The 20,346-nt window shown below is 38.1% G+C and overlaps 1 protein-coding gene across 1 annotated transcript in view; it reads left to right on the forward strand.

Annotated features, from left to right (window-relative positions):
- PLS3 (plastin 3) overlaps positions 1-20,136 on the forward strand; it is an 80,830-nt gene extending 60,694 nt beyond the window's left edge. Inside the window, exons 5-17 of the mRNA XM_012653520.1 lie at positions 1,931-2,060; positions 2,569-2,701; positions 5,401-5,482; positions 6,300-6,465; positions 8,761-8,903; positions 11,345-11,440; positions 13,212-13,407; positions 14,435-14,513; positions 15,294-15,408; positions 15,633-15,766; positions 16,979-17,102; positions 17,322-17,446; positions 18,896-20,136. Of these exons, the coding sequence (XP_012508974.1) occupies positions 1,931-2,060; positions 2,569-2,701; positions 5,401-5,482; positions 6,300-6,465; positions 8,761-8,903; positions 11,345-11,440; positions 13,212-13,407; positions 14,435-14,513; positions 15,294-15,408; positions 15,633-15,766; positions 16,979-17,102; positions 17,322-17,446; positions 18,896-19,028 (1,656 nt within the window). The 3' untranslated portion in view covers positions 19,029-20,136. The remainder of the gene's footprint in view (positions 1-1,930; positions 2,061-2,568; positions 2,702-5,400; positions 5,483-6,299; positions 6,466-8,760; positions 8,904-11,344; positions 11,441-13,211; positions 13,408-14,434; positions 14,514-15,293; positions 15,409-15,632; positions 15,767-16,978; positions 17,103-17,321; positions 17,447-18,895) is intronic.
- The last annotated feature ends 210 nt before the right edge of the window (positions 20,137-20,346 follow it).

Below are 20,346 nucleotides of genomic sequence, written 5' to 3' on the forward strand. Positions count from 1 at the left end.
CTCCACACTATTGATACTTAGTAAGAGTCAGTATAGTGGCCATCGAGGAGGAAGGGTGATTTCATTGGCTGTGTGCAGTATTTGCAGTAGTCTGTGTATGCGTGTGTTTGTCTGTCCATCTATATACATACACAGATATAGACACTGACACACATAGATTCTAAAATTCTACCTCTGAAATTATGAGTATAGCACAAAATCATAGCTGTAGAAACCGAGTAAGCTTGGACTTTTGTAAAACTGACTGCCTACTCTTTTCCTAAATAAAATTGTATTTATAAGTCCAAGGAAAGTCAGGATTTAAGAAAGGTAGTGGGAAAAGATGACTTTGTGATTGGGCTGCTGACAACACAGACAGCACCTTTTCCACCAGTCACAAAAAAGTCACTTCCTCTGGACGGATTCATTACAAAAAGGTGCTCTCCTGGAAAGACTAAATTTAAAAAGGCACTCCTTTCAGCTTGACACAGTCTTATGCAAGACACAAGGCTTGGTTAGTGTTGCGTGGGCTGGATTTCTGCTCTGACAGCCACAACCTAAACTGCTGCATTTTGCAACCCTGTTCTATGAACCTCAGATGTACGCTACATCCTCCTGAGATGTGTGTGTGTGTGTGTGTGTGAGTATGTATCTGTCAATTACTCTAAAGACCTTTGAGTTACTTTGCATCTGTTCAGCAACTTTTCCATTAAGTTTCTTTTGATGGCCGGGCGCGGTGGCTCACGCCTGTAATCCTAGCACTCTGGGAGGCTGAGGCGGGCGGATTGTTTGAGCTCAGGAGTTTGAGACCAGCCTGAGCAAGAGCGAGACCCCGTCTCTACTAAAAATAGAAAGAAATTAATTAGACAACTAAAAATATATACAAAAAATTAGCTGGGCATGGTGGCGCATGCCTGTAGTCCCAGCTACTCGGGAGGCTGAGGCAGTAGGATCGCTTGAGCCCAGGAGTTTGAGGTTGCTGTGAGCTAGGCTGACGCCACGGCACTCACTCTAGCCCGGGCAAAAGAGTGAGACTCTGTCTCAAAAAAAAAAAAAAAGTTTCTTTTGATAAGTCTGCTTAAGTGGAGCTCTAAACATCATTTAAAGAAAGTTTTATAAAGTTGCTACATCTTGCTCCTGTTTTACTGGCAGTGGCTAATTCAGCCAGGCACACTGGTAGATCAGGAACAAATTCGGGAATAGGTAAATTGCAGTGTTTCAGAAATATATAGACAGACCTTTAGAATGCCCATGCATTTCAATCCAGTGGTCATCCAGTACTAGGATGTGAAATTTGCTTTTGTACAATTGGAATGTACAAGTTAACTTCTTCAGCCACGTTCCTTACTGTGAAGAGAAGTCAGATTTCATAAATACCCCAACAAGGCAATCACTGAAAAATCTCTTTTTGGTGTTTATTCTCAATATTCATCTATTACTGCCAACTTAACACATTTTTTCACCTTATTATTCTGTAACTTTTCATCGAACCAAGTCTTTACTGAGCTCTACTGCATTAGACCACAAAATAGTTTTTTGGTTGAGTCATAAAGTTTTATCTTTCTTTGCACTAAGAATTGTGGTTAAAGAAGGGGGATCTTTCAGCCTTTTCTCTCCAGGAAAAAAAAAACAAAACCTCCCTTGTTCATAAAAAATTAACAGATTTACCTGTGCCTTTGAACCACGCTAGTTTTTGACTTAAAGTGAATTCAATGCATGTAGCACTTAATGTTTTTGACAAGTGTGTGCAGTTGACTTGCTGGAGCTTCCTTTTCAGCAGCAATAGTACTTGTTTAGCATTTCAAAAATTTTCCAATTTTCCATCTATTTTAACACTCATCACCCGTGGGGAAAAAAGTAAATGATCAAGATATGAAAGAAGATAAATATGCTTATTGTTGTGCCCGATTTAAAATTAATCGTGAATCAACAAAGTTATTTTAATTAATAGATTTTTCAAGAGGTAAAAAGCAGCGATATTGCCAAGACCTTCCGCAAAGCAATCAACAGGAAAGAAGGTATTTGTGCTCTGGGAGGAACATCAGAGTTGTCCAGCGAAGGAACACAGCATTCTTACTCAGGTAGTAGTTTCACATGCATTAGGTTAATACAATGAACTAAGTAGGGTGAGTGCCCCAATGTCAAGGAGGGGTTCTAGAAAAACATTTCCTCCTGATTAAGAATAAAGTCCTTTGTGACAGGCATTTGGGGTTGGGACTAATATGTGTCACAAAGGCATTATAGGTGTTTATCGTATGGCTTTGTTACCTTGCAAGAGACATGACACAATCTGAGTAATGATAGACCTTATTACAGGGGAGTTCCACAGTAACATAAGTGTAGTTTTTAAGGAATTCTTAAGGAAAATTAACATCTCTAAGTACTAGTTAACCTGTTCTATTCTTTTTGTTAAGTTTGTAATTCCTGATAGCCACCGTGTTGCACCCAAGTGTCTGGGTTTCTAAAGAGAATAGCCACGTGTTTCTGACATATTAACTTTCAGCATGACTGCATAACTATTTTAGGCTTTGGAGTCAAATAGTTAATTTAGAGTATGAACTAATGTCTTGTTATTTAACATAATTTTAGAGGAAGAAAAATATGCTTTTGTTAACTGGATAAACAAAGCTTTGGAAAATGATCCTGATTGCAGACATGTTATACCAATGAACCCAAACACTGATGACCTGTTCAAAGCTGTTGGTGATGGAATTGTGCTTTGGTAAGATGTAAGCTTGTTTTTTATCCAGATTTCCAAAAATTGTCTTCCATGTAATTGATAGATTTGTTTCCGTATGCTTGACAGCTTCACCTCAGGAAATAATGAGAATGGAAAATTATCCGGGTTCTGCCTTTTTCATTTCATCTCTAGATCTGTCCATGAACTTAAAACTCAGTCATAGATTGGGGACCTCTTTATAGAGAAGCTGTCAGCTTCCGTTTTCTTCTCATCGCTGGGCAAGCAGAGCATTACAACTTTGTTGGATTTAAGTATGTCAGTATCTATTTATTCTAAAGGACCATAGCTTCCAAAAGAAAAAAAGAGGCTGCTCTTCAGTTCTCCCTCTCCAATGACCTATTTCTGAAAACTCTTTTTGTCGCTGCTGCTGCCCCATAGCCAACAATATCTTGGCAGAAATGATGTAAGATTATCAACATTGTTGGTCGATGCTCCTATTCAGAGAGGCAGTGTAGTACAGTGGTCAAGAACATGCTCCATAATCAGTCTGCCTGGCTTCATGTTCAGTCTCTCCACTCAGTAGCTGTGCTACCATGATCAAGATATTCAACCCCAGCCAGGCACGGTGGCTCACACCTGTAATCCTAGTACTCTTGGGAGGTAGAGTCAGGAGGATGGCTTGAGCTCAGGAGTTCGACACCATCCTGAGCAAGAATGAGACCCCATCTCTACAGAAAAATTAGCTGGGCGTCGTGACATGTTCCTGTAGACCCAGCTACTTGGGAGGCTGAGGCAGGAGAATCACTTGAGCTTGGCAGTTCGAGGCTGCAGTGAGCTATGATGACACCACTGCATTCTACCCAGGGTGACAGAGTGAGACTCTGTCTCAAAAAAAAAAAAAAAAAAGGTACTCAACCCCTTTGCATTTAGTTTCCATCTATTATGATCTCTACCTTAGTGTACTTGCCTCACAGGGCTGTTGTGAGCACTAAGTTACCAAATATAGAGTGCTTAGAATAGTGCAATAGATATATTTCATACGGCAGTGTATTATACATAAAATTCCTCTTTCTGCAGTAAGATCATTTTGGTTGTTTGAAAATGTAAGATATCCCCTTTTCATTGAAGCTCTGACTTGGGTGGGGCAAAGGCAATATATGTTACTAAACATTTGTACCCCAGCAATATGCTGAAATAAAAAACAAAAAAATAAAAAATAAATTAAATAAAAATAAAGATACCCCTTTTAAGTCCATTTATAGGCACTAAAGAAATAATTTCCCATGTGTTTTAGTAGAGAAAGGTAATCATATGGAACTACTTACTTAATATTTAATTTTTTTTCCAAATGAGTTGGTTTAATTCCAGCGATACAGAATTTAGAATAGAACGAAGAGCAGACTCTGGCAGGATTCTGGGCTGGTTTTGCTTTATTTTATTATTACTGTTTTTTGGGGGGGGCGGGGAACAGAGTCTCATTCTGTTGCCCGAGCTAGAGTGCAATGGGGTCATCATAGCTCACTGCAGCCTCTAACTCCTGGGCTCAAGTGATCCTCCTGCCTCAGCCTCCCAAGTAGCTGGGACTACAGGTGTGCACAAGCACACCCACCTAATTTTAAAATTTTTTTTAGAGATAGGGTCTCACTGTGTTGCCCAGGCTGGTCTCGAACTCCTGGCTTCAAGTGATCCTCCAACTTTAGCCTCCCAAAGTGCTAGGATTACAGGCATGAGCCACCACGCCCGGCCTCTTATGCTCCTCTTCTTGTTTCTCCTTGAAAACCTTATCTTCCTTGGCCATTCCCTTAGCAGCCTCTTGGGCTATTTTGGGGGCTTCTTCTTGCCACCTTTGAGACTGAATATGGCACCTGCCGCCCCTTTCCCAGACCGTGCCACCAGAAACGTAATATTTAAATTTTGCATGGAAAGAAGGAAGGTTTTCTGTATGTGGAATAAAATTTATTAGGGCAGTATTATAAACATCTAAAAGGTTAGCGTCTAAATCCAAATTTTATGAAATGAGATTTTTCCTGGTAAGTCACAGATTATAACCTAACTATAATACTCTTTCTCTCACCTCTATACTACCAGCACCAAATACAGTGTCTGGCTCATTGTTGAGGCACTCAGTAAACATTTGGTGAATGAAATAATCTCATGCTGAACTAATTTTACTGCTTTGTAGATAGATGGTAATTTTTAATTGTGAATTGTATAATCTGGGAGACTCATTTTCAATATGCGATTTTATCTGTTCTTAGCATTTATTCAATAAAGTTCTGTTTCAGTATCCAAGTTATTCATTCTTATAAGATAATGTGAAAAAAACCTTTAAATTAACATGAGAGGCTGGGCACGGTGGCTCACACCTGTAATCCCAGCACTTTGAGAGTCTGAGGTGGGAGGATCACTTGAAGCCAGGAGTTCAAGACTGGCCTGGGCAACATAGTGAGACTCTATTTGTGCAAACAATTTTTTTTAAATAAAAAAAATTAAAATGAGAAAACACGTCCCAATTTCCTACTCAGAAATAACCCAACTAATATAAACGTTTTGGCCTTTTTATAAATTTGCATTTTTCATATGTGTAGTTATTTGTGATCAACATGATAAAAGTCATCCATTTGCATTGACTTTTTTTAGATTGCATGAAAGACATGTTATAATAAGCCTTAAAATATTTGTGAATATTTACAAACTCTTTAAAAAAGTAAATCAACTCATTTTTTTCATTTTTGTTTCAGTAAAATGATCAACCTTTCAGTTCCTGATACAATTGACGAAAGAGCAATCAACAAGAAGAAACTTACACCCTTCATCATTCAGGTATGTGGTGTTCTCCCATCCATCTTCCATGAAATTGCTGTTTGAGGTCCTGTTCCACAGACTTTAGGCTCTGCCTTCTGTGTGTTCTCAATTAATCTTCACAACAGCTCTTGAGTTTAGGATTATTATCTTGATTTTACAAAGAGAGCTGGGACTCAGAAAGATCTCTTAACTTGCCTGAGGTTAATGTTGGAACTGAGGTTCAAATCCCAGTCTAACTCCAAAGCACTATGTTGTTTTCATTCATTCCATAATGTGTTTGAACATTGTATAAATAAGCAAAAATATTTAAGCTCTTGATTGACTGGCATGCTTAAAGAATGGAGCATTTCTCTTTTCTATCAAGTGAGTATTAGACTAGCAGTAGATAGCAAAATTCCCTCAGGCAAGGGCACCCCTTAAGATGTGGACGTTGATAACTTCTAGGACTCTTTGAGGTATGTGTAATACCTTCGGACTCTCATTTAGGCATTTTCAGAAATGCAACATTTTACTCACATGGATATGTTTACTCTGGTCACTCACCCTTTTCCTTTAGTGTCAGCATACTTCAAAAAGGACCAAATAAAAATACCAAGTTAACTTCCCATGGAATTGTGCAAAAGACAATAGCCATAAGACAATAGCCATGAGAGTTGCTTTAGCTGTGCTTTTTAACACTAAAGTCTGAAAATTGTTTTTTGTGGATCATATTTGGATGAAATTAATACAGGGTATTAATTTCCTCATCGAGTGTTATTTTCAGTGAAAGGAGAAGTAGACTGCTAAAAAAAATGGAAAGGTCAAGAAGCAAGTGTGTAATTTGGCTGTTTTGCAGGAAAACTTGAACTTGGCACTGAACTCTGCTTCTGCCATTGGGTGTCACGTTGTGAACATTGGTGCAGAGGATTTGCGGGCTGGGAAACCTCATCTGGTTTTGGGACTACTTTGGCAAATCATTAAGATTGGTTTGTTCGCTGACATTGAATTAAGCAGGAATGAAGGTAATGGAACATAGTCATTATTTTGAAAGTTGTTTATGGTTATTTTTTCTAGTCACGCAAACTGTCATACTTTCACTTAATTGAAGTAATTAGATGATAGTTAGAATTAACATAAGGTGAGTTATTCAGGAAAACAACCTAATTATATAACTCTCTTCTTTAGTAGTAACTCATCTTTGTCTGGCACATGACAACTTATTTTTGGAATAAAGACATGAAAGCACAGAGAAGTTAAGGAACTTTCCCAAAGTCCCTAAACTTGATAACTATTCATTCTTTTTCTGCTCTGCCCACACAACCTCCACCTCGTTACTACCCAGAGCCCCACCATCATGCACCATCTCCTATTATTTTTAATGCTTTTTATATTCTATCATAGATTTAGGCCCCTTCAAAAATCTTCTAACCTATCCTCGATGGTCTCATATTTCCTGAACCAGCAGAAGCATCATCCTTTTTACAGCATAGGTTTTTAAATCACATTGTGGATTTATAGAATGTATAAGCATATGCTATACAGTTCTCACCAGGTCCTAGGAAGTATTACATTATCCTCTCCCTACGAAGCTGAAAATATTGAGCATCACTCCAAATACTCAGATCTCATTCCAGAAATCCCTAGCATCGCCATCTCAATCCTCAGTTACTTTGGCAGAAGAATATACATTTGGGATTCTAAATGTTTTCATAATGTCTGCCAATAGTCTTACTTTGCACATTTATCCATTATAAGACTATTTTGCATAAGACTTTTTCAAGACTTTATTACACTTCCATTTTCAATCCACTCAAAGGTACCTGCTTTTGGATGAATAAAATTATTCTAATTGCTGGCCTTCTTCACAGCAGTGCTTATCTTGTTTAAAGGAGTTGAAGTCCATTTAAAAATGAAAAGGAGAAAATAAAACAAAATGTCATTGGCTCAGGTAATAAGTCAAATGATCTATCTTTGCCGAAGTCTCAGGTACATAGATGTTGGGCTGTTTAATCCTGTCCAGCGTTTGATTTGGTGGAGATGCAGAACAGAAGGAGGGCTCTGTACAAGTGGCTGTGCTGCCTCTACTCTTTCTTAAATCCCTGAGTACCAAAGTGACATGGCATGAAGCGGAGTCCATTGAATATGAAATTGGCCTAATATGAGTATTACTTGGACCTCTTCAGAAATCAGACATATTATTGTCCTTTCATTTTGTGGGAGGCAATTATTGCATAAGGACTATACAACTTCTGAAAACAATGGTTAATTTGTTTGTTTATTTATTTATTTATTTTTAGAGACAGGTTCTTGCTCTGTTGCCCAGGCTGGAGTACGATGATGTGATCATAGCTCACTGTAGGCTCCCAAGTCCTGGGCTCAAGCAATCCTCCTACATCAGCCTCCCAAGTAGCTGGGAGTACAGGCCCGTGCCACCACGCCCAACTAATTTTCTTTTCTTTCTTTCTTTTTTTTTTTTTTTTTTTTAGAGATTGGGTCTTGCTGTGTTGCCCAGGCTGGTCTCGAGCTCCTGTTTTGTTTTAGAGATTGGGTCTTGCTGTGTTGCCCAGGCTGGTCTCGAGCTCCTGGCCTCAAGCAATCCTCCTGCCTCAGCCTCCCAAAGTGCTGGGATTGCAGGCGTGAGCCACCACATCTATCCTAAATTTAGACAGTTCTCTATGCAAACACCCAAGCTTTTGCCTATTACCTATGGGAATATTTACCCAAAAAAAGCTTGGCTTCTTCTACACATTCAGTTCAACAACAACAAAGTTATCAAGCAGCCTTTACATGTTAGGTGCTATAGAAAATGTAAAGTTGAATTACTTTCTGTTTAAAATAGGTTTAACCATTCAAGAATTAATTGATTAATTATACTTCAATATAAATACCAAAGGTTAAATAAAAGATTCCCAAATTTTAAAACATCCTTCCCAAATCCCTGATTTTAGAAGTATTAAACAAGAACAGTTTGTATAAATCTATGACATAATGTGAAAATTTTAAATTTAAAAGTTGTAACCTTATTTGGCATTTGGAATGTGAAGAATAATAGAGAAAAGAATACCTGAATTATAATAGTATATCATTTATTATATAATATTTGCTGTACATTCTTATAATGTCATACCTCTATCTGTATCACCTTGTTTTATTATCTATTTATATGCTTATCTTTTTTATTACAGTAGGAGTATGCTGAAACCAGGAGCTATGTCATGCTAGCTTTTGTACCTCTATTAACAGAGTGTCAAAGACGGAATACACTTGGCATGACCATGATCGTATCATATATTTGTTTGGGGGCTGTTTTCTTCTAGCTTTGGCTGCTTTACTACGAGACGGTGAGACTTTGGAGGAGCTTATGAAATTGTCTCCAGAAGAGCTTCTGCTCAGATGGGCAAACTTTCATTTGGAAAACTCGGGCTGGCAAAAAATCAACAACTTCAGTGCTGACATCAAGGTAACTGTACAAAGAACCGTAACACTTTGGGGGGGATATAATGGCTAGGGGAGATTTTATCCCAGCTCAACAGGGAAAATCCTAACACCCTATCACCAAGCCCAGTTGCCTTGACCCCGATGATAGATTTCAGTAGAGGTGGTAGAGCCAGGTAAGGAGCATGAACACCGAGTCTATGGCACATTTTTGTGGAAAAGGTAAAAGTATTACAATGCTAATTTTTTATATCCTGCCTATTGTTGTACATGGAATACAGAAGGATGGGACATGACTGTTCTATCCCTAACTGCCTTTCCTAGGCCTCGGTGTACTTGTTAGTAAAGACCTAGAAGAGAGAGGAAAGGCCTCAAGATTTCCCCTTCATCTTTCCTATTTGGCTTCTCTCCTGCCATATTCTTCTGCCTTTAGATATGAGTTCCTTGAGGGTAGCGATGGGCTCTTATTTGTGTCTGTTTCTCCTACCTCAATCCCTGCCCCAGGGCCCTCCTGTCACAGCCAACCTCTAACAATATCTGGCATATAAAGACCCTCAAATAATTCCTGTGTTGAATTTTGGCACTCAGCTGCTCACTGTGGCAATGGAGGAGGACATTGGGAGCATTCTTTATCATATGTTGCCTTTGGCTTCTGATGCAGAGAGGAGCAGCATCACCATAGCAGACATTGTGGAGTTCTCATTAACTGCCTCAGCTCTCTCCAAGATCCAGATGTTAGGATACAGGGAACGAATTCGAGGCTCTTCATCAGATGTCACTGACCAGCAAGGCTATGAAAACAGTATTCTGGGATCATACCAATGTGTTCAGTGATGAGAGGAAGCAATGTCATACTTGTACTACTGATTTCATCCATGAAAATTTAGTCTAGCCCCAAAAGTATAAGACCAACTGTCCTCACCCCCTCAACTTACATAACATGTGTGGCCAGGTATATTTTGCTTCCTGCATTAGATGTGTTCCCGAAAACCATTTGGAAATGAATTTTATATGCTGGGACATGTTTTAAATGTATAAAGGAAATTTATGTTTTTCATGAAGCCTGCTTTGAATATTTTTAAAAAACAAAGAATTATTTGGTGATGTGAAAACTAAATTCCAGATTATCTCTATTCAAGCTCAAATTTTTATCCGCGAAGCCCTTTTTAGGGTCGTAAATAGACTCTACTGGATGAGCTCTTCACCTGTTCCTCTCAAGTGCACAGGGTTAGATTATAAATTGTTGATGTGCCTTTAGCAAGTAATTGGAATTGAAAGCGTGTTCACAGCTGTAGTGCACTGTTCCTTAGGAGGAGGGAAATCCTTTACCCCCCTACTAATAGGATCTGGATTGGCATTTCATGAATTGCTCTGAAATGCCTTTTCTGATTTTTCCCATTCTTAGAATCTTTTATGGCACCAAGTTTCAAACTCATATGGGTAGCTGGTTTGAGATGCAGTTTTCTAGGCAACTCCCAGAGATTCATATTTGGTAGGTCTGGGGTCAGATCCAGTGATTCACATATTGAGCAACTTCCCCAGGGATTAAGATGCACATAGTCTGTGGAGCTGACTACAGGAAACACTCCTTTATATGTCTGGACTTTCAAGGCCCAGTAATAGAAAACTACTATAGCTGGGAAGGTGGTCTTCAGATATGGCATGATTAAGGAATGGTGACTCAAGTTCCTGTCCTCTAGCATTCCAGAGAGACAAGAATTTATTTGACATGTGTGTGAAGACTCTTAGTAAGTGTTTGTGCTAGTACAGTGGTCTTTAAGCTGAGTTCTGTGGCGTTGTCCACACAGCTTGAATTCACCCATCCCACCCCCAGTGCGAGCAACTCCACTCTGCCTTATGTACTGAGATTCCAAGTCAACAACATTCTTGGCTTGTTCAGGGTCTTGAAAAGAAAAGCTTGTTTTGATAAGTATATTCAGATCATAAAGGGTTAGATGTTATTTTAGCAACTAGAGTGTTTATCATTAAAAGACTCTGACATTTAAATTTACAATTAAATACATCTTGAATATAGCTAATCTCTTCTCCATAGGTTACGGTATATATTGTGCTTTGTAATGATATAACCTGTTTATTTTCTCTTTCCCTATGCTTCCTGGATTTCTGCTCTCCTACTTTTTTTTAATGCTTGTTTTGTCTATCAAGCTTATTGACTTCAGTAATTCAGTGAAGGTACAGAACTAGTTATATGTTTATTAGCATTATTGTATTTATGACTTCAATAAATTGTAAAGTCATGTCAAAATCCATTTCATCCATATGCAATACAGACAGAAGGCCAGATGGATGGACTTTTCTGGGGAAAAGACCAGTTAAATGAGAAGACAGAGATTTGTGCCATATATTCTCACAAAATCAAATACAAATAGCCTTCCAAGCATGGGACAATAGGATACATTCATTCTTTGTAATGTGATCTCACTAACATTTTCAATTCATTTGTAGGATTCCAAAGCCTATTTCCATCTTCTCAATCAAATTGCACCAAAAGGACAAAAGGAAGGTGAACCACGGATAGATATTAACATGTCAGGTTTCAATGTAAGTATGGGTGCTCGTTTGAATTTTACAGTCTTGCAAAATTGTTGTCAATTTCTGTTTTATTTTGTGTCTTGTTTTGTTTTGTTTTGTTTGGAGACAGGATCTCACTCTGTTGCCCGGGCTAGAGTGCCGTGGCGTCATCTTAGCTCACAGCAACCTCAAACTCCCGGGCTCAAGCAATCCTCCTGCCTCAGCCTCCCTGTAGCTGGAACTACAGGCATGCACCACCACATCTGGCTAATTTTTTAATATTTTATAGAGACAGGGTCTCATTATGTTGCTCAGGCTAATTTCTTATAAACGCAATAATTTTTAAAATTATGTGTAGTGGTGTTGGCAGTTTGAAGCATTATTTTTAAATGTATTACTGTACATGTAATTTGGAGGCAAAAAATTAGCTTTAATTTACTTTGATAGTTTATTAGTGAATTCCATAATTATGGTGGTATTGGTTATATGGATGGCATAAAATATTCAAAGCAAGTATGGAAAAATAAGCACTAGAGACTAACGTTTTCCAAGTGTTTGAACTACAACCACAGTGGTAGAGTTAATGACTGTATATTCATATGTACATCTATAATATTCCTGTGTTGAGAGTAATGTGAATGTGTTTACAAACTCCTGATCCGTGAGATCCAATTTGGAGAATTACTGTCAAGGGACCGTGTTACCTGGTTATGTCACTAATTTGTTCAGTGACCTTGGACAAGTTTCTTCCCCAAATCTGATCTCACTTTGCTCATCTATAGAGTAAGGACCTGGACTAGACTATTTACTCCCAAGTTTCCAGGATTCTGTGGTTCTTTGTACCCATTTGATATAAAATGCATCGTACAAAACCCACACATCTAGCCTATTTACACAGTAGGATTGAGTGGATTACATTGGCCAAGCCATTTTACACTGCCCTTACCAGAACGGAATTTGTAACTTACTTGTGTCCTTAATTTCTGTCTGTATGTTAAATGCAAAACTCTTCAGCTCAGTTCACTCTTGGTAGGGGTGAGGGGCCATCCTGTGCATTAAGTAGCTGTCTGGGGTGGCGAGCCAGGTGATCTTATGCCTGGGTAAATGGCACAGGTATACTATTCTGATTCTGATACAGCCCTTCTCCGGTAAGTCCTTCCTGATTGATCTTAAAACACTCCTTTCTTTGTCTCTTCCCTCTTCAGAATCCATCAAGGATTGCCCTATTGACTCTAGAATTCAGGCTAAAATGCTCCGCTTAGCACTTAAGGCCCTCCACAGTCTTGCTCCGTGTCTCCTGGCTGGAGTTATTCCCCGCAAGTCTGTAGCCTGCAAACCTCCTTTCACGTCACCACCCATCTCCTCTGTCTTCCCCAAACAGCCATTTTACCTCTGAACCTTTGCTCCTCGTTTCCCCTTGCTTTTCAGTGTCCTTCATCTTTTTCCGCTTTAAACCTTCTTTAGGGCCCAATTTAAAATCTACACAGTTTTAACTTTTTTTTTTGTATTTCCAATTTAACTTTTTTCCTAATGCATTTTGTTTTGGCATGAGAGGTGCAATCCCAGTTGAGTTAAGCGTACTCACTAGTTAGCGATGTGATCTGGCGCCATCTAGGATATTTTAAAGGTACTGCATTTCAGCAGAGCCAATTTTTTTTTTTTGCATTCAAAACAATTTTGTAATAAGTACCACATGTTGGCTAAAAGAAAGTAGAATTGTATACCCAGACTATGATTTTAGGGAAAATTTCTATATTTTCATATGACCTTTGAAAAATGTCTTCTTATTTTACTTCAACAGGAAACAGATGATTTGAAGCGAGCTGAGAGTATGCTTCAACAAGCAGATAAATTAGGTTGCAGACAGTTTGTTACCCCTGCTGATGTTGTCAGCGGAAACCCCAAACTCAACTTAGCCTTTGTGGCTAACCTGTTTAATAAATACCCGGCACTAACTAAGCCAGAGAATCAGGATATTGACTGGACTCTGTTAGAAGGTAACTGAAGCTTCTCAAATTCTAATGTGTGGGACTATAGAGTAGAAATAAAATGATTTTAGAATTTTGACTTAATAAGTTTCTTTACTTTCTTCTGCTAGAAGTAGATGCAAGTGCTGAGTAAAAATTGGCAGAAAAAGATGCCATAAGTCAACTTGAGATGATAAAGCAAAGTAATTTAGAGCCACTTAATGTAACGCCACTTAGTAAACCAATGTTTCGTTTTAATATGTAGATTTAGGATTAGACCACTTTTTAAACCTCTCGCCAGAAAAATGTATATATATATTTAACTTGACCTGTAAATTTATAGTATTTAGTAGTTTCATTCTTCCACAGTCAGACTAACTGGAACTAGCCCCATCTCCTTTCACCCTTACTTTTTCAGAACTCAAATGATAATGTGTGGTAATTATCTGTTTAAGTTTGGGAAAGACAGAGTTTAGAGTTTACCTTTTCCAGATATATACATGAAGTACAGTGTATAAAAATTAACAAATGCAAATGGTAGTTCATTGGGTATCCACTGGCATTGCTATAAAATCTTTAAATTTTATGCCTTTGAAGTTTTAAGAAATTTGTTGCTTTAACATAGGTCTATAAAAGTAGTAATCATGTGTAGTTTGGTATTTTAAAATGAGTAGAGGAAAAACGTAAATTCATATGGCCATAGGAAAGTTTTCAAATTATAAACTAAACTGATAGGAGCAGTTACTTTGAGGTATGCAGATTTGAGAAGATATTGGAGAAAGATTAGAGGAAATTATAAAAGATTCATAAACCTCCAAATTGCTTAACGGATTATAATAAAGTTGTATTCTTTGATGTTATTTTTTAAACTCGTTGAATTTATTTAAAAATAAACATGTATCTAGAGAGAACGTATTTAGAGAGGATGCTTGGAAATTTGCATTGGGGAAAACTTCTAGATCTGAATAAAGCAGATAAAATAATACATGGGTTGGCAATATATGCATATATACAAGGTGTTTAGTGAATGAGTAAATTTTGTGAATATTCTTAATAGGAGAAACTCGTGAAGAAAGAACCTTCCGTAACTGGATGAACTCTCTCGGTGTTAATCCCCACGTAAACCATCTCTATGCGTAAGCCTTCCTACTGCTATTGTAAACAGTTATGAACGTCATGAATGGATGCTACACAAATAATGACAGCTCATTTTCTAAATGTTAGTTTGTAGCAATTATTTATACTGGAAAATGTTGAGTGGTGATTTCCATCATCATTTTCCAAATACATAAAGGCTCAAATTATTTCTCTACATGATCATTAACTATAAGTGATAGAATGTATAATGGCCCTTCAGTACCCTTGGGAGCAGATACTTTATGTTTTGAAACAGAGACCAGGGAACCATTTAAGCATATCATCCACGATGTCTCAGGGCCTTTGGCTCCCTGTTCTCTCAGCCTGGAATGTCTTTGCCCACATGTAATGACTCACACCCTTACTCGGTCCTGCCACTGATTCAGAGATTTCCTGACTACCACCTGCTACTCTTTAACCCCCAACCCTAGTTCCTTTTTTTCTTCACAATACTTACATACACCCAAAATCATATTGTCTGTTTATTCACGTACTTGTTTATTGTCTGTCTCGCTGACTCTAATGTGAGGACAGGGATTTTTGTCTTGTGTGCCCAGAGTCTAGGACAGTGCCTTGCTCACAATAATCTCTCAATAAATACCTTTAAGTGAATCAGATGGTCTTAGCTCTGTTTTCAGCACAGATTGATGGACAGTGAGTCTTGCGTATTATTTATGGTTTTATATATCTTGTTTGACAGTGTAGTATTATTGTTTTTAAGGAAAATAAAGGCCTAGCTGTCTGAAAACACTGATTAAATTGTTTTTTAAAATCATTAGTGACTTGCAAGATGCCCTGGTAATCTTACAGTTATACGAACGAATTAAAGTTCCTGTTGACTGGAGTAAGGTTAACAAACCTCCGTACCCGAAACTTGGAGCCAACATGAAAAAGGTAGATAATTAAGTTATTATATATCTTTGTTACAGACTATTCTTATTCTTGATTTGTTTCTTTTATTTCAAAAACTCTTGACTCGGAGCTTCTTGAGGACAGGAGAACTGTGTCTTATTTGTTTTTGTGTGCTAATACCTAGCATTATGCGACAGGTGCGCGCACACATGTATGCAGATGAAACAAGTAAGAGTCTTTAACCATTTACTCTTGTGTGCTTGCAGCTAGAAAACTGCAACTATGCTGTTGAATTAGGGAAGCATCCTGCTAAATTCTCCCTGGTTGGCATTGGAGGGCAAGACCTGAATGATGGGAACCCAACTCTGACTTTAGCTTTAGTCTGGCAGCTGATGAGAAGGTACAGTACACAATTTTAGCTGTTCAGGCTTTACTGTAGTACAGCTCTGTGATTTAGTCCTTATTATTTTGTCAACGTCAATGACTACACTTTTGAAATGTATTTAGACTCTGAAATGAATTTCGGTAATGAATATATGTTGGATGTTCAGTGGAAAATGCTTCCTTGTAAGTTAGGCAGAACTATGACTATTCCCTTTTTTATTTATTTTTTATTTATTTATTTATTTTTTTGAGACAGAGTCTCACTGTGTTGCCTGGGCTAGAGTGCCGTGGCGTCAGCCTAGCTCACAGCAACCTCACACTCCTGGGCTCAAGCGATCCTCCTGCCTCAGCCTCCCGAGTAGCTGGGACTACAGGCACACGCCACCTTGCCTGGCTAATTTTTTCTATATATTTTTCGTTGTCCGATTAATTTCTTTCTATTTTTAGTAGAGACGGGGTCTCGCTCTTGCTCAGGCTGGTCTCGAACTCCTGAGCTCAAACAATCCGCCCGCCTTGGCCTCCCAGAGTGCTAGGATTACAGGCGTGAGCCACCGCGCCCAGCCAATATTCCCTTTTTTTAAATAGGAAACCTGACATGTGGACTTAAGCCTCATTTAGTGTCAGTGAATAAAACAATTGTCAGAAAAAAATTATGAACATTCCCATGTATCCATTTGAAAATGAAGATCTCTTAACTATAACGCTGAAAAGCATTCATTATGACTGGGTACCAGCCAAAGCACAGCTTATTATATTTGAAGTCATTACCACTGTTGGAATAGTACAAAATGTGCCTGTAGTAGATTGTTGGGCTTACTCATGAAAGAACCGTCAGTCTTCTCCCCACCACTGCAAAGGGTAGATCAGTGGCAAGCCACTACTCCTTGAAATATTTTTTTCACTCAATGGGAATCTCTTTCCATGAAATCTTTAGTCTTTCAAACCTAAGGAATGAAAGAAATGGAAGATGAAGCATCTTTCTTTTTTTAATATTTATTTATATGTATGCATATATAGAGAGAGACAGAGGCAGAGAGATGAGGTCTCGCCATGTTCCCCACGCTGGTCTCGAACTCCTGGCCTCAAGTGATCCTCCCGTCTCAGCCTCCCAAAGCGCTGGGATTATAGGCGTGAGCCACCATGCCCGGAAGATAAAGCATCTTTCTGATGCTTGCATTCTTTTTCTCAAAAAGTTGATTGTGACCTTTTCTTCTGCTTCTTCTCTTAGATATACTCTTAATGTCCTGGAAGATCTCGGAGAGGGTCAGAAAGCTAATGATGACATCATTGTGAACTGGGTGAATAGAACATTGAGTGAAGCTGGAAAATCAACTTCCATTCAGAGTTTTAAGGTCAGAATCCATATTTGACTATTAAATATTATGATTGCTGGATAATACCTAACATTCGGAAGGACAACCTTTGGTTTCTTTGTGAGTGAGAATTACTGCTGGGCTAATGACAAGATTCTCTTTTAATTCACTTGGGTGTGTTTCGGGCACTTTATATAAATAAGCACATGTTAATTTGTACGTATTCAAATTCTCAGATTTGTTCTCCTTTTACACTAGGACAAGACGATCAGCTCCAGTTTGGCAGTTGTGGATTTAATTGATGCCATCCAGCCAGGCTGCATAAACTATGACCTTGTTAAGAGCGGTAATCTAACAGAAGATGACAAGCACAATAATGCCAAGTAAGAGAGCCCGCATGATATTGTGGAAAGAACACGGGCTGTGCAGCTGGGCAGATCTGAATTCTAATTTAGGGTCTGCCACTTAAGAGGGGTGTCACCTGGGGGAAACCTCTTTGAACCTCAGATTCCTCATCAATAAATTGGGGGCAGTAATACTCACCTTAGAGGTTTTATCAAGATTAAATTGAAAAAATTCATAAGACCTAGCATTGTGCCTGGCTTACTAGGTGCTCAATCAATTGTTGCTTTAGCAGATTACAGAAAGAATGTAGTGTATGTTTTAATTTAAATCAGGTACAAATTTACAACAAGGAGAAATGAGCTAAGGATAGTCATACCTTAGAGTGTTCATCTCTCTGCCTCACTCTTTTTTTTAAAACATGTTATCCAATTAATGTCTCTTTTACTAAACACAGATCATTCTTACTACATGACATTTATCCTCCTGGGTCTCCAAACTGGCACGATGCTTGCTAGCCCTCAACAGAAGACTATGCCTTGAAAGCTTCTTGCACATTTAGAAGGTCTTTATCCACTCGTCTCTTTTGCTTCTTTGCCAAAGGCCTAGACTGTCACCTGGTTTCATGGGTGACCCATGAAAACCTTACCAGTATACACTGAAAATCCACCCAGAGCAGTGATTTATAGGATAGCCAAAAAGCATTCCTGCAAAACCTTGGAGTTAGACACATCATTTCTTTCTTCCTTGAAAAATATTTGTAGCAGATATGATAAAGTTTTAATGCTTGTAATATTTAAAGAACTCTTGTCACTCTCTTTCCAGAAACTTGATGGTTAATCGTCTTTAAAAATTCCTGTTACAGTAGACCTAGGAATGTTTCATGCATTAGTTGAGGTGTGTTCCTGCAAATTTCCCTAGCTGCATATGTCAGGTCTTTTGTCCCTTCCTTTGTCTACCATTTCCAGTCCTTGGTCCAGCCACTCTGTTCATGTAAATTGTAGACTTTCTCCCCTCCCTTGAGTATTTGGAAATATTCACTGCATCTGCCTAAGCAACTTGGATTTTGCATCTGGCATCGTTTTCTGCCTCGTATGTCTAATATCACATGAGAGTGTCCTAACTTACTACATATGCAACAAGAATATCAACATTGATTGTGCAGCCAGCCTACGTAATTTTATTTATATGTATATATAATTTCATTTTCATATAAAGTCAGTGCTTCAAGCTTAATTCGCACTTCACATTGGAGAAAAGGAATGAATAAATATTATCAGCTGCAAATAACAGAGTTTAAAAACTTGCTGTAATGTAAAAGTGAATTCAAAACCAAAATCAAACAGAAAACAAAAAGTGACATCGTTCTGATTTCAATAGGGAATTTTCTGCATCCCAGCCAAATGCTTATGTAAGAGGAAATAAATGCCTCATATAGTGTCCTTAACCAACAAGAATTTCATCTTCATTTTTGTTTCCTCAAATACTAGGTACGCAGTGTCGATGGCTAGAAGAATCGGAGCCAGAGTGTACGCTCTCCCGGAGGACCTTGTGGAAGTAAAGCCCAAGATGGTTATGACCGTGTTTGCGTGTTTGATGGGCAGGGGAATGAAGAGAGTGTAAAATAACCAATCTGAATAAAACAACCTTGCTCCCAGGTGCATGATGCGCAGGTCAGCTATTTCCAGGTGAAGTGCTCATGGCTTAAGGAACTCTTCGTCGTTCAAAGGACTTTTAGTTTTGATTAACAAGACCAGCTCATCATGAGAGCCCTCAGGGGAAAGAGTTGGAATAAAAACAACACCTCTTTCCTGTAGTCAAAGTTGGATTTGTCAGGCACACCTGAAAATATGCTCATAGCCAAACCGTTTTACTTGTTTTCTCCTAGAATGCTGCCCTTGACATTGCCCGTTGCTGTATGTTATTTCTCGCTATGTATCTTTCTCCCTCTTAGAATGTCTCTCTCTGGGGTCTTACTTAGATGATTGGATATGAATATTATTAGACAGTAATTTTGCTTTCCATCCAATGTGCTAGTTCTTATTTGAGAACTGTGGTCAGAGGGTATTTGGATATGAGTATCCTTTGCTTATCTTTGTAGTACTGAAAATTTGCCGAAGTAACTGGCTGTGCAGAATGTAATAGAAGCTTTTCTTATTCTTTTATTCTTAAGATCAGTATCTTTTTACAGTATTCTTTCTACATGATCCTTTTTTGTACATTTAAGAATATTTTGATTACATTAAACAAGACTGCTGATTTTGCTACTTTTTTTAAGGGGTCTTCAAGTAAGTGAAAAACATGCATTGTAGGTAGAGGAAAAATGTACCTTAAATTTGCATCTTCCCTCACACCCAAGCTGTAAACATTTGAAATATTTTGTCTTAAATCACTTGGTTCAATACATGCTTATTTGTTTTAAAAACCTGTATCATCAAACTCTCTCTCTTTAAATTTAAAATGCTGTTGAATATGACACTTGAGGAGAGAGTGTGCTCAGAACTTAGACAGGATTCGGTAGGCCAAGTATGCTAAGTGTACGTATATTTTTTAATTTTCCACCTAAAACAACATGTCGTCACTAAAAATAAAATTATATATGTAGAACTTAATGTACTCTTGCTTTGTCAAGCTGTTTGCTATAGTTTTCAAGATCATGTTACTCTAACTCTGAAAAGTGATGTAATCTGATAGCAATGTAGTAGTTCAAATAAAGGCATTTACATAATAACTAGTGTCTTCTTCACGTTTCTGTCCCTTAGAAAGTATGCCAATGTTGGTCAGTTGTTTTTTCTTTTTCTGGTGCATTCTATAGAATGGTGTTTGTTAAATTTGAGTTCTGGGAGTGGAAGTAGAGATACTGAATTAAGGACAATAAAAATGAAATAATACGGTTTTCTCCAATTTACCAAAACGTCCTTATCCAGTTCACCCCTTTTTC

Source organism: Propithecus coquereli, unplaced genomic scaffold, assembly GCF_000956105.1.
Source record: "Propithecus coquereli isolate 6110/MARCELLA unplaced genomic scaffold, Pcoq_1.0 Scaffold421, whole genome shotgun sequence".
In the NCBI taxonomy this organism is placed as follows: domain Eukaryota; kingdom Metazoa; phylum Chordata; class Mammalia; order Primates; family Indriidae; genus Propithecus; species Propithecus coquereli.